At 44.2% G+C, this 12,806-nt stretch overlaps 1 protein-coding gene across 1 annotated transcript in view; it reads right to left on the bottom strand.

The window, feature by feature from the left end:
• LOC103469492 (uncharacterized) overlaps positions 1-11,541 on the bottom strand; it is an 18,473-nt gene extending 6,932 nt beyond the window's left edge. Inside the window, exons 1-5 of the mRNA XM_008417201.1 lie at positions 10,924-11,541; positions 7,133-7,207; positions 3,976-4,050; positions 1,994-2,065; positions 1,676-1,753 (exon numbers count right to left, since the gene is read on the bottom strand). Of these exons, the coding sequence (XP_008415423.1) occupies positions 1,676-1,753; positions 1,994-2,065; positions 3,976-4,050; positions 7,133-7,207; positions 10,924-11,262 (639 nt within the window). The 5' untranslated portion in view covers positions 11,263-11,541. The remainder of the gene's footprint in view (positions 1-1,675; positions 1,754-1,993; positions 2,066-3,975; positions 4,051-7,132; positions 7,208-10,923) is intronic.
• Between the last annotated feature and the right edge of the window lie 1,265 nt (positions 11,542-12,806).

The raw sequence follows: 12,806 nt of genomic DNA, 5'->3' as shown, positions 1-12,806 counted from the left end.
GGTATCTGATGGCCTTAAATCACCCATCAGATACCGTTCCCCCTGTGGTAAAGGGGGGAACGGTATCTGATGGCCTTAAATCTCCCATCAGATACTGTCCCCCCCCCCCTTTAACGTAGTGGAAACGGCATCTGATGGGTGATTTTAACATAAGGGGACATCAGATATCGTTCCCCCAGTTTAAAACGGGGAACGGTATCTGATATGTAATATTGAGCATTAAAATGCATTGCCCTGTTTATAATTCATATAGCACTTTCTATCTATATAGATATACGTATTATTTATTATAATTATATATAACATATATTTATTTATTATTAGTAGTAGTAGCTTCTTGCAAAAACGTGAAGAAAGTGTACACTTTGCTGAAGCATGTTGTTTGAGCTTTCACGGTGTCCGTAGTTCCCCAGAAAAGCGCGCCGAACAAGCTCGTGCTAGCTACGCGCGTGCTTTCTCAGTGCTCAGCATGAGCACGCGCGTATTTTGCCGCGTGGGCGGGGCGGAGCGGCAAGAAGACGCAGGAAGAGCCGCAGCTGATGGCGAAACGCGGATTGACGCAACACCGGTTCAGCTCAGCTCAACATCAACGGGCTTTTTGCACGTCAGCTTCCGCGTTGGGGGAAAAGCGGCTCGGTTGTTTCCGATCCAATAAAAATATCATTTTACCCTCGGTGCCTGCAGCGCCTGGCCGAGGTTTGAACATCGATCCGAAGCCCCAACCAGTGAACTGGAGGAAGGTTTTAGGATGTAGCCTCGTTATACATTCACTGATACGAGGTGAGTTTAAACTCTGTGGCTAACATTAGCTTTAGCTTATGCTAGTAGGTAATATTCTCTGGCGTTGTTCTTGTAAAAATGTGCTATTTAAGTATCTAAACATTCTAACAATGTTTTTACCTGATTTTCTAGTATATTGTGTGTTTATTGTCGTTGGTGTCAGAGGTTCCGGTTCCGGTTCCGGTTCGGGCTTTCGGCTCCCGCAGCCTGACGGAGCTAAAAGCCTCTTAGCTCAACAGCAGCAGCTCTGGAGTCAGATCTGGTTCAGCTGTTCAGGTTCAGAGCTGCTGCTTTTAGAAAAACATGGCCGTGTTTCTTAATGTTATCTAGTTTTATGACCTTTGTTTCCTGTTCAGAGCTCAGACAGTTCGGTGTTTACAGCAGGATGTTCAGGCGGATCAGTGGCTCGGCTCTCTGGTTCCCATAAACTGTTTCAGGCTGAATACAGAAGCGACTCCATGGAAATAACTCAGGATCTTTATTCACCATCCGGTAGTTTTAGGCTGAAGAAGCTGATCGGAGTGAAGTGAAGGCTGCAAACTGTGCTGTGCAGCGTTAGCTTCAACTGGTAGCGACGGATATTTACAAGCCGCCATCTTAATTCAGGATCGTTTGGAAATGAATGAAAACTTTAAAGCCCATTATATCAGGAAGACAACAATGTTCATAGTTTTGCTTTTTTTGCGTCTGAAATACGACTCAGTCTTTTCTAGCAGTCATGGTAACTCAAAGCGGAAACAAGTGAACCGCATTGGCTCATGCAGATGTGACGTCAACGCCGTAGGTGCAAAGAGCCCATAGCCTCCAGGTTCCAGTAGAAATCAGAAACAGCACCATCTGCAGAAGTTTTGTCTAGGGCACCCCCACAGGTGAGAGTCCAGCCCTACAGACTCACCACTGCCTTGTCCAGGGCGTCCAGACGTTGGCAGCACTCCTCCAGGCCTGCCTGTATCTCCATCTGCTCCGCTGCACCCTAAACGCAGAAGGAGAAGGACTGAAAATTATCAGAATATTCTGGATTTTTATTCATTTAAACAGAAATGAAAACAACTGCAGCAACTGGTTTTACTGGTTTAAGCTGGTCAAAACCAGTAAATGTATCCATGTTTGGCAGAATATATCTTGCTTGTTCAAGAATTTAATGTCAAAGCAAACCAAAGTACCCTGGTTCTGACCCAGATTCTTACTGGTGCTAAATCTTGTTCTGACCCACCTCGTGCTGCATGCCATCGGTCTCCTCCTTCAGATCTTTGCTGTCCTGCAGCTGCTCGATGACCTTCAAGGCCTGCAGGAGAACATGAACCCTCAGGTTAATCTGGACCTTCCTGATAGTGGTTGATCAGCACTGTATCCATATCAGCAGGGTGTAGGTTGGATTTCCTGCTAGGGTTGCAGATCTGTTTGCAGAAGAAACACTGCTGCGAGATTCTAACCCTGGTTCTGGTAGGTTCTGACCAGAGGTCATGTGGTAATGTGGCCTTGTTTTCCTGTTTTGAGTTGATTTCATGTTTTTTACATTGCTGTTTGGATTGTTTGTTATATTTTGAAGTAATTGACTTTTTTATTAGATTTAGGTTGTTTTTTTGGTTTGTTGTGTTGCATGTTTTTCTGATTTTGTTTTGCTTTTGTGGTGACGTTACCACTCATACCTGGAGACGCCCACTGCAGCAGCACAGGTGTTCTCCATTAGGTAAGCAGCGTGCAGACCGGGAAGCCAGTAATAAAAAGGTAGGTGTGCAGTTGAAGAAACTGGACAGATCACAGGTGCAGGGCAGCAGAGTGGAGGGACTAGAGGACTGGTTGCCACAGAGATTTATCCAACTGGTCGAGGAACGGACGACTGGGTGTTGGAGTAGGAGTGGCTGGATTGCTGCCAAGATTCGCCCGTGGCCGTGGAGGGTTCTGCTGCTTGGGATCGGTCGGGTGGCGACAGGAAGGGACTGAGCGCCGGAGAGGACCGCCCCCCTTGGGCTAGCTAAGACTCCGTTCTTCCTTATATAGACTGATCCATTGACTCTGCCGCCCATTCTTGCCCTGCATCCTTTTTTAATGATTCATTTTTAATAAATTGTTAACTTTTACTGGCTCGTTTTAAAGCCCTGCTCACAGTTCCAGCAGTTTTTATTACAATCTACCACTTGGGTCCCACGGTCGCGTTAACGGAATATTTTCCGTATTTAACCGGTTATTTTTTTTAAAAGACGGGAAAATTTGAAGCCCGTCGGTCATTTGACAAGTTATAATTCACACCCTTGTCTATAATGTGCAGACATTATCGACTTTATGCAAAGATTTCATTTCAGAGGCAACTAAAATCCTAAAATCAATCAATGCTTTCTGAATATCGTCTCATGGACTCTGAACTAAATGCGTCTTTCTGACCGGAGCTGACAGCGTGATGGACCGGACGCTTTGGAGCGTCTGGTTGGGAAGCGCATTTCAAACCTTTGCTTGAAATTTCGCCTTTAATTCAAGTTTCCATTACAGGCCAGAGAAAACTAAAGAGAATGCAATGTTGTGTTAATCCATTTATAGTCTAAACAGATGAGCCAGCAGTTTATCTTGAGGAAATAAATACAGAAGTTAATTAGACCATAACATGCGCAGGGCGCTGCAAACCAATGCAGAAGAATTAAACATAACTCGCCCTGCTGTTTTAACAAATGAAGCTGAAGACGTTACCCTCCGGCGCCCAGAAGGAGAGCGGCACCCAGAAGCGCAGCAGACGTATCATCCGTCCGTTTCAGGGAAGCGAAACCACACAAAAAAATTCCCATAAAAGCGCACGGGGTAAAAAAAGTTCAATTGATTGGTTTGGATCAGACAGATTCAACTGACTGATGAACTAGCGCAGATTTCTCTGTAGATGTGAACCAGGATGAATTTGTGAGGCTGTGCGTGCTGATAATTTAAGTGGAGTTGTTTAATATAATTTATTATAAGTTATTGGGGCCTCAGTCAGTGGTTTTTGTCAGAGAGAAAAAGTAAGATGCGTTCATGTGTGATGGGATCTGGATTCACGGTTCAACTAGGTGAATATTAACTAAACCGCATAAAAATGCGCTAAGTAGCCCACGTTAATATGATTATAATTTGACGGGTAAAATAGAACATGACCGATTTTTTTTTTTAATGCTGTCCGTCAAAATGACAGAGAACAAAAAAAGTCTAGAGTGACCTCTGGTTCCGACTCACCTTGTGCTGCAGCTCCTCTGCCTTCTCCCTCAGATTTGCACTGTTCCTCTGCAGGTCTTCAATGATGTTCGAGGCCTGCAGGGAGAACATGAGCTGTCAGGTCAATCTGGTCCTTCCTGACGGTTCTGATAAACTGGGTCTAACCGGGTCAGACACCAGTCCACTTCAGCAGAATGGCTTGGATTTCCTGCCAGGGCAGAGGGTTTGTTTGCAGAACAAACACTCAGCTTGACTGTGGTCCAAACAGGGAGGTTCTAATCCCGGTTCTGACACAGGTTTTCACCCACCCTATTTTATTTGTTTATGATAAAACTAAGATTATGGAAGTATGCTACTGACCCTTTGCAGCTACGTCACCGAATCTCTGGAGGAGCCTGATGGACGAGCGAAGTGAGGGACGGCGGGACTGAACAGAGCGACTGAAATTCTTTCCCCAAGCCGTTTCTGCCACTTTCTCCTTGTTACAGTCAAGTTCATTTGTCTGTGAACCAGACTCACCAGGTTGGGCTCATAGACGCCAGGATTTACAGAAGCTAGCTCAGAAAAAACCGACCCAGCGAGCGTGGACAGCACCATGCATTATCCATTGTACATCCTACTTCCCCGGCACACTTTGAGAAAGTGGATCCAAGCCTTGTAGGGACCAAACCCAGAGCTGGAGAGGTCCCAGGTTGGGATAGAAAATTTGACCCCCCCCCATCTGAGAAAGAAGATCCATTTTAGAGGGTAGACCAGGGGTGGACAATCCTGGTCCTCAAAGGCCGGTGTCATGCAACTCTTAGACGTCTCCCTGGTCCAACACACTTGAATCCAACAGCTGAATCACCTCCTCATTGCAGTCAAGTTTTCCAGAGTCCTGCTGACGACCTCATTATTTGTCTCAGGTATGTTGAAGTAGAGACACACCTAAAAGTTGCAAGAGACCGGCCCTCGAGGCCTGGAGTTGCCCACCCCTGGGATAGGCACATTGGCAAGCCGGAGAAGAGCTTGTGTAGCAGAAGAAACCAAGTCCTCAAAAACGGGGTCACCAAGAGAACCATGTGCCCCTCCTGAAAAACCCAGAGGAGAGTCACAAAAACAAGGCTGAACTATGGGAAAGCCTAAAGAGGGGCCTGGGGCCAGTCGTCTGCTAGTGCATTGTGACCCAGAGGGCTGGCATTGTCCATCAAGTAGAAACAATGGTGACAGTAAACTGCGTCCTTGGAGGCGAAGAGGTTGACATCTGTTCTGTCAAAGACTCTCCAGAGGCAATTCACCACCTGTGAAGAATCAACTCTTCTGGAAGTGACTTCTGACAGGACAGAAATGTTTTGTGGTCCTGGTATATAGGCTGGAAAATTACAGAGCTGCTCAGGTCAGAGGGTGTTGAGTCAAGCACAACAGTTTCCTTGACCTGGTCCCACCTGGGTATTGATCAACATCTTGAGGGGCCACAATGACAACAGCCCTAAAGACACCAAGCTAGATGCAGTCATAAGCGTGCCCAAAAGGCGAATACTGCACAAGAGGTGGCAGCATGTCGCGTCTGAATTCTGGGAGCATGCTCAATAAACTGTTGACCTGCTGGGGGGAAGGGCAAGCAGTCATTGAGACAGAAGTCACAGCGATGTCCAGGAAGATTGTCTCTGTGAGGGTGTTAGACTGTTTTTCTGGCTACCTCACAGAAATGTGAAAAGCACCCCCAGGCTCCCCACATGATCCAGCACCAACTTGGTGTCCTGGCCCGCTTGGTTGCGGGTCACTTCTCAAATGAGCCAGTCATTAAGGTACGAGAGGATTCTTAACCCTTGTATCTGCAGGCAGAGGGTCACTGCAACACACCGGGTAAATTATCACTGGGAGACACCAAAAATCCAAATGGAAGAACCCTGAACTGGAAATGCATCCCTTGGAAAGCAAAACAAAGAAACAGCCAATGAGGTAAATTGGGACATGAAAATAAGCTTCTGTAAGGTCTATGGAAGGGCGGCTGAAACATACTCCGCAGGCCCTCTGGCCTCTTGAAAACCTGTGGGGATGCCAGCCAGACTGCGCAGCACGAAAGGGGCGTGAAGTCTGGACACCAGCCTAATCTGCCTGACCTGGAGCAGGTCTCTGGACTGATCTCTGTCCTGGAACTGGACCCTGAGAGTCACTGAACGAAGTAGACGGGACAGAGGATTTCCGTGAGGAACCAGCAGCCGCCCAAGTGCCACTGGTTGGCGATCGCATCTGTGAAGCCCTGCTAGTTTCTGGCTGGTCTGAGAGGCCTAAGCTGTATGCTCCAAGGTGTCCTGAGCCAAACGGTTCTCCCGGAGCCACAGGAAGGGCCTGCAGTGTTCTCCTGGTCCACACTTACAAGGCTCAGTAAGTGTGGACCAGTGTAGCGTGTGCGTCCAAGCTTCTTCATCATCAGAGCCAAGACCTGCAGAGATGCATCAACCAGGCTGAAGTGAAACAAACTCCAAAAAGGAGGACAGGGCCAGCATCAGATGGGAAATGAGCATTCTACCCACCTCTGTGTAATACTAAGATAAATATCAGTGATATTTCCTATAGTACTTACTGCCAAACTAACAAAATTATATATGAATATACATACGTTAATTTTAAACAAATCAATAACAAATAAAAATATGTATGTACACAGCTGCCACCAATTCTGTGACACCTTATGTCAGCTGCCACGACTTGAGCTCACTGTCTGACCACCAACTAGGTGAGCTACTTCCTCAAAGGGATTAGCTCAACTTGAACCAGCAGCCATGATGGTTATACTGGGAAAAACAATCAGGCCAATCCTCCCGTCCGCCACGGCGCCTCAGCCTGGTGAAGTGGTGAAACACCAGCAAGAGGTTGGTCATTACTCTGATGTTGATTGTCTGTCTGTTACCTACAAGGGTCATTATTATTATTATTATTAGTAATTATTTTGTTTTGCTGTAATATAGTTTATTTGTTGGTTCTTTAGCAGTGAATGTTTTAATGACTCATTTCTGATGAATTCAGTGACTCACATTTCATTATATTGAATTAATGGTACAATAAAATAAGTTTTCACTTGTCCATAAAGCTCATTAATCTGTTGTAGTTATGAGTGAATGCTTCTCTTCTCTTGTTTTCTTTGTTTTAACAAAACATGTTTGAAATGAACACATGAATAAACACATGAATACACCTTGAACTGCAGGTTCTCCGTCTTCTGTTTTATATCGTCTCTGTTCTTCTGCAGTTCCTCGATGAGATTCAAGGCCTGCAGGGACAGAAAGAACCGGGTTAATCTGGACCTTCCTGATGGTTCTGATAGACCGGGTCTAATCGGGTCTCGTTTAAAATGATTAACATTGAGCCGGTCCGTCTGGGCTCCGCCCCGGTTCTGCTCTGTTAGCTCTGAGCTCCAGAGGTCTGTCACTCATTAACCTGCAGGTTTCTCCGTCGGGTCAGCTGGTACCGGTCCGCTGCTTGTGGCTCTGTGGGGGTCTGTTGGGCTTCATCGCCCAGAGGGACCGGTGTTGTAGATCAACTGGTGGTGGCAGCTGGAATAGACTGATGTTTCTGTGGGCGTGGCTTTTTAGGACCTCTTTACCGAACCAGGAAGTAAACAATGCGATAAACTTAAAGAACTACAAATCTTAGCAAAAATACTATTCAATACCGTAAAACAACCATTAAGATCTCTGGAACAACTAATTAGAAAGACTTTATTGGTCTAATATGGTATGTTGCCTTTTTTTAAAGTTCATCTGCAAAACCATCTAAACGTAAATTACGCAGAACTTGTCCTTATTTATGCTTCAGAGGTTGAAACTCGTCAAAGGAAGATTGAAATAGATCTCGATGTGGCATCACCAGATCTCAAAGCAAAGATTGATCCTGAAAACCAACATAAATGTTGAAGAACATTGGGATTAAAAATAAAATGTAAAAATATCGCCTGGCTGTGTAGTTTTTCCATATATTCCTAATATTGTGATTTTTCAAATAGGTATCCATAGAAACTAGAGCGAAATCTTTTTTACTGTTTCTGTAATGTTACACTTTACTTCCTACTCATTTACAGAAGACATGGCTACTGCAGATCTATGTGGCATTTCTTCATTGTTGATTTTTTTCTCGTAATTTAACTAAACGTCTTTATTCTTTTCATCATCCATTTTCTTACACCCTTGTCCCTCAGTGGGTCAGGAGGTGCTGGTGCATCTCCAGCTGGCGTACCGGGCGAGAGGCGGGGTCACCTGGACAGGTCGCCAGTCTGTCGCAGATTCTTTTCATCAAGTGACCGTAATTCTCAATCATATGAGACATCGCTGAAAAAACAATTGTCTTATACACCTTTACATCAGAAACAGTTAAAATCTTCACTCGAACTGAGATTCTGAAAGTGTCACCAGTTAATCCAGGTTTGCCTCCTAAAGCGCAGGATGTCCGTGTCTGTTGGATCAGTGTTTTTCAACCACTGGGCCGCGGAACACTAGTGTGCCGTGGAAATGATTCCATTTCATCTACGGTACCGTGTTTTCCGGACTATAAGCTGCTACTTTGAACCATGCGGATTGTAGCCCTGCGCAGCTTTTGTGTGTATTTCTCTTCAACCACCAGGGGGCTCTCTAGCAGGAAGTGAATCATTAGAAGTCAACATTGTAAATCAAAGGAGAAAGCGCTAATCCACCACATGCTAGCAGCAGTCACGACGGAGAAATGTTTTCAAACTCATATCATGCAGCTTCTAAGTTGAGGGCTGTCGATCTGGCTCTACAGGAGGAAACAGAGCCGCTGCACTTCAGCTCGGTGTGAACGAAACCAGGGTTCGCTTTGGAGACGGAGGGCTGCGTCCAGCTGATCTATTAGGACGAGGCCCTCTGCTGCCCTCTGCTGGGTCCTGATGGAAACCCGAGAGCAGCTTCGGTTTTTATTTTATTTTATTTAATTGAAGGTGCTAGTATGGTGCGCTCTATAGCCCGAAAAATACGGTAATTGGTTTTAAAAGTGACCTTTTAATGTATTCTTCAATATTCCTTCATTCCATTATGTTTTGAAGAGCTCTTAGAGAAACTAGAGACATTTTCATATCTGTTTATTTACGTTTGTCGCGTTTTGATCAGGAAACGACAAAGCCACCTAATTTTAAAAAACCTCTGCGTTGAGGACCCCGTTTGACGTCACTGGTTAATCTTAAAGCGGCTCTTTCTGTTTTTAATTTGATTTCCTTTCAACAGCCTGCAAACTGTTTCCCACAGTGAACACATACTGTAGATATGGATCATAATCTGTTGGTATCTGACATGTAGGAACGTTTATTATTATCATTTCGGCTGGTCGGTTTGAAAATCACCACCAACAACATTAGCTGATAACTTTTTATCGTTTAGATGAGATTTAATTACAGTACAACTTATCGATTTCTTTCTATTTGGACACGTAAACAAGGAACACCATCAGGTATGTGAGTTAAATTTGATTAAATCGTTTAGCGACACCTACTGTTTACCTTTTGCTCACCTGTAATGTTAGCAGCTCGGATAACAGAAACCTGAGAGTCAATTCCAGTGTTTTTCTGATCAGTGCTGGTTACAAAAAGAAACTATTTAGGTTTACATTGCGGCTATTTATGAGTTAGAATGAATGTATTCTGGTGAACCTGAATGTGAAAGTCATTGTATTATTCATTTATATGGTTATGCTGAAATGCGGTGTTTTCGAAAGCTGAAGGACATGAAGGACATCAGAAAATCACTGTTATAAACATGTAATTACTAAAACCACGACACCCTCACTGAGTATCCCTCTGAAAAATGAACCATTTAAATAAAGAAATCCCTCCATGGTGATACCTCGATAGAGAGCTTTCATTTTATAGCGTTAACACTGTAAGTGGTCCGGCATGAAACGGGCTGATAGAACAACACAGCACTTTTACATTCAATAATCAGAATGCAGAAATAGTTTCTGTTGTTTTAAAAGGTTTATGTCAGTCTGCCTTTTCCCCACCGCCCTGCATCTTAGGTTTTGTGGGTTCACTCTTTGAGGCTGCGGAGTAAACAGAAAAAGACGCGCACATTGCGCTAAAGTCTGAAACATGAGACTTTAGCGGCAAAACGGAGCGACGGGCTGGATGTGAATTATGGCATAAAAACAGAGAATCTGACGCTGAACAGTGAAAAATCAACACGATGTGAAACATGACGATGAGGAGGCGCATCCTGGGTTACCGTGGCAACTACAGTGCTGTGAAAAGGATTCACACCACTGAGCAGCGGTCCGGTTCTGGTTCCGGTTCAGCCCAACCCAGTAAAGAGGCCCAGGCTAGTTCTTCACTCTGATGTGAAACTGTTCAGTTTTTATTCAACCAGAATCTGTAAATTGTTTTTACAAAAGTAAACTTTCTACTAATATCCACATAATTATAATGAATTATTATTGTGATAGTTGGGTATTTGAACCTGTTCATATAAAGAGCCACACAGACAGCAGCAGAGTCTCAGTGGCGCCTCAGGACAACTGCAGCTGGTTTGACTGAAAACAGAACCGTGAAGATGATGAGGAGTGGAGGCTGTCTGGACCACCGGAAACCAACCGGTGTTGCGTCAATCCGCGTTTCCCCATCAGATACGGTCCACCTGCGTCTTCTTGCCGCTCCGCCCACGCGCTAATCTGGGGAACTACGGACACCGAGAAAGCTCAAACATGCTTCGCCAAAGTGCACACTTTCTTCACGTTTTTGCGTGAAACTAATTATATATATATATATATAAATAAACAGTATCTGGGGGGGAACCGCAGGTTGACGTAACGCCGGTTTCTCCAGAACTGGATGTTTCACCTCATCTAGTTTCCAGCTTAGAGAGAGAAACTTATTCATGAGATGATTATTTGCAAAACTTTGACAGTCATCATTATTATTATTATTATTATTGAATAATAATTATTATTATTATCAATATTACTGTTACCTGGCCGGGTTCTCCTCACCTGTGACACTCCGTCCCCGGAGGTTCGGAATTCGTCCCCTCCGGTTCCGTCCAGAACAGAGACCGAATCTGTCAGTTTCAGTAGGTCGGAACCAGGCGGAACCAGCTGGTCCGACACGGAGGGATAGGTCAGAACCTTGACCGGAGCATCCAGCGGGGCGTCGAGCACTCGGTCCCCGGGCGGGCTGAACTTGAAGCAGGTCGTCGCTTCCCGCAGGTCCAGCAGCTTCAGCATCTCCAGCAGCAGCGCGTGCAGCGCGCTGAAGTTTACCGAACTTTTGTGAGCGGAGCCGATGGACAGGTTGAGCAGCTCGAACAGGCTGATGTTCTTCACCTCCATGTTTTCACTAACGGAACTAACGGCTGGACGGTTAAAGAGACGCTAGCGTCGGCGGCGAGGCGACCTCAGCCTCCCCGGGTTTTGGGACCGGAACACGGGCCGATTCTGATCTGTTTAAGAAGTTCTAGTCCGGTTCTGGTGCGAGTGCGCAGGCCCGTGGTTCTGGACTCCGTCTACGGGAGAATCTCGGAACTTTGATCCAACCTGGATCCGTTAAACTGAAGAGAAGATCCGCAGGCAAAGCTAGCAGCATTCAGCGGAAACTCGTCACGAACCTTTCAGAATAAACTTCATATCAAACAACGACGTGTTTGAGGAATTTTAAGATTTTAAAAACAAAACAAACTCTGCCTTACTTATTGTCGGTTAAGTACTTCAGTTTATTAATCTACAGAAAAGCATTATTTAAAATTTTTACAGAAAACAAATTATTAGAGTTTTTTTCTTCTTATTATTTTTTACAGATCTCTAAATCAGTGAATTCCTTTTATGGTCAAACAAGATTGTCACTCTGGACTCCAGAACCGGTCCAGATGGCCAGAAGACCGGTTCTGTAGGGTTCAGTAATCCTAAGTGGCCATCAGGAGGCCGTTCCCACCTTCTCTGACGTCATTAATGTGTTTACGTAGCTCATTTAAAACTTCTCAAACTGTTTTCATGTAACTTTACAAGTTAAATGAATGTAAGAATAAATAATTCAATTCACACTGTATTAAAAGCTCATGGTTCATAGTGGTAATAAAATATTACAAAAGGAGAAGAAGAGAGAAAGAATTATTAATAATAAAACTAGTACAGTTAAATATAGCATAGTGCTAAAATTAGGCAAAAAGTCAACAGGAACAGTTAAAGCTACAGTTATTTGGATCAACCAGTTCATAACAGTGAGTCTAGTTTAAAAATATCCTGTAGATAATTAACAAATGATGATTTGAGTTCATCAAAGATACTTTAAATGCGTCAAATAAGATTGAAAAATTTGATCTTTCCGAGTATTCTAGCAGTTCTTTTATTTTGTAAAAATTAACCGGAAATTAAATCACCAACTCACTGTTGCTTTACACGGCACATTTCCACGTACAACACACAGCGTTACCCGTTGCTAAGCAACAAAAAGTAGCAACGCTGCATTTCATTCTAACCTGAAAAACGAGGTTATATTGACGTCATCTGAGGTTAATGTAACGTCAGAAATCCAAAAATCATAAAGTAAATCGAGATCTTTCTAGAAACTCGTCACCTCGCGTCCTGAAGTGGGAAATCTAGTCGAAGTGTTTTGCAAGTTGTAAAAAAATAAAATCTTGTGACGAAATATAACTTGGGTTTGATGTTTAACATCCTGCAAAATGAAATAAGATGTTCAACATGTGGTGCAGGTCAGCATGAAGGTCCAACTTCTGACCTGCTGGACAGTGAAACGGCTTCAGCAACTTGGATTTATTTCCTCTATGAATATTATTATGTCTGAACTGTTTTTGTTGTGTTTGTGTGATGCAGGTGTAACAGACAGAAAGCTGCGTGTGTGTGTGTGTGTGTGTGTGTGT

This window comes from Poecilia reticulata, linkage group LG8 (genome assembly GCF_000633615.1).
Source record: "Poecilia reticulata strain Guanapo linkage group LG8, Guppy_female_1.0+MT, whole genome shotgun sequence".
NCBI lineage: Eukaryota > Metazoa > Chordata > Actinopteri > Cyprinodontiformes > Poeciliidae > Poecilia > Poecilia reticulata.
This window is presented reverse-complemented; position numbering and strand designations above follow the sequence as displayed.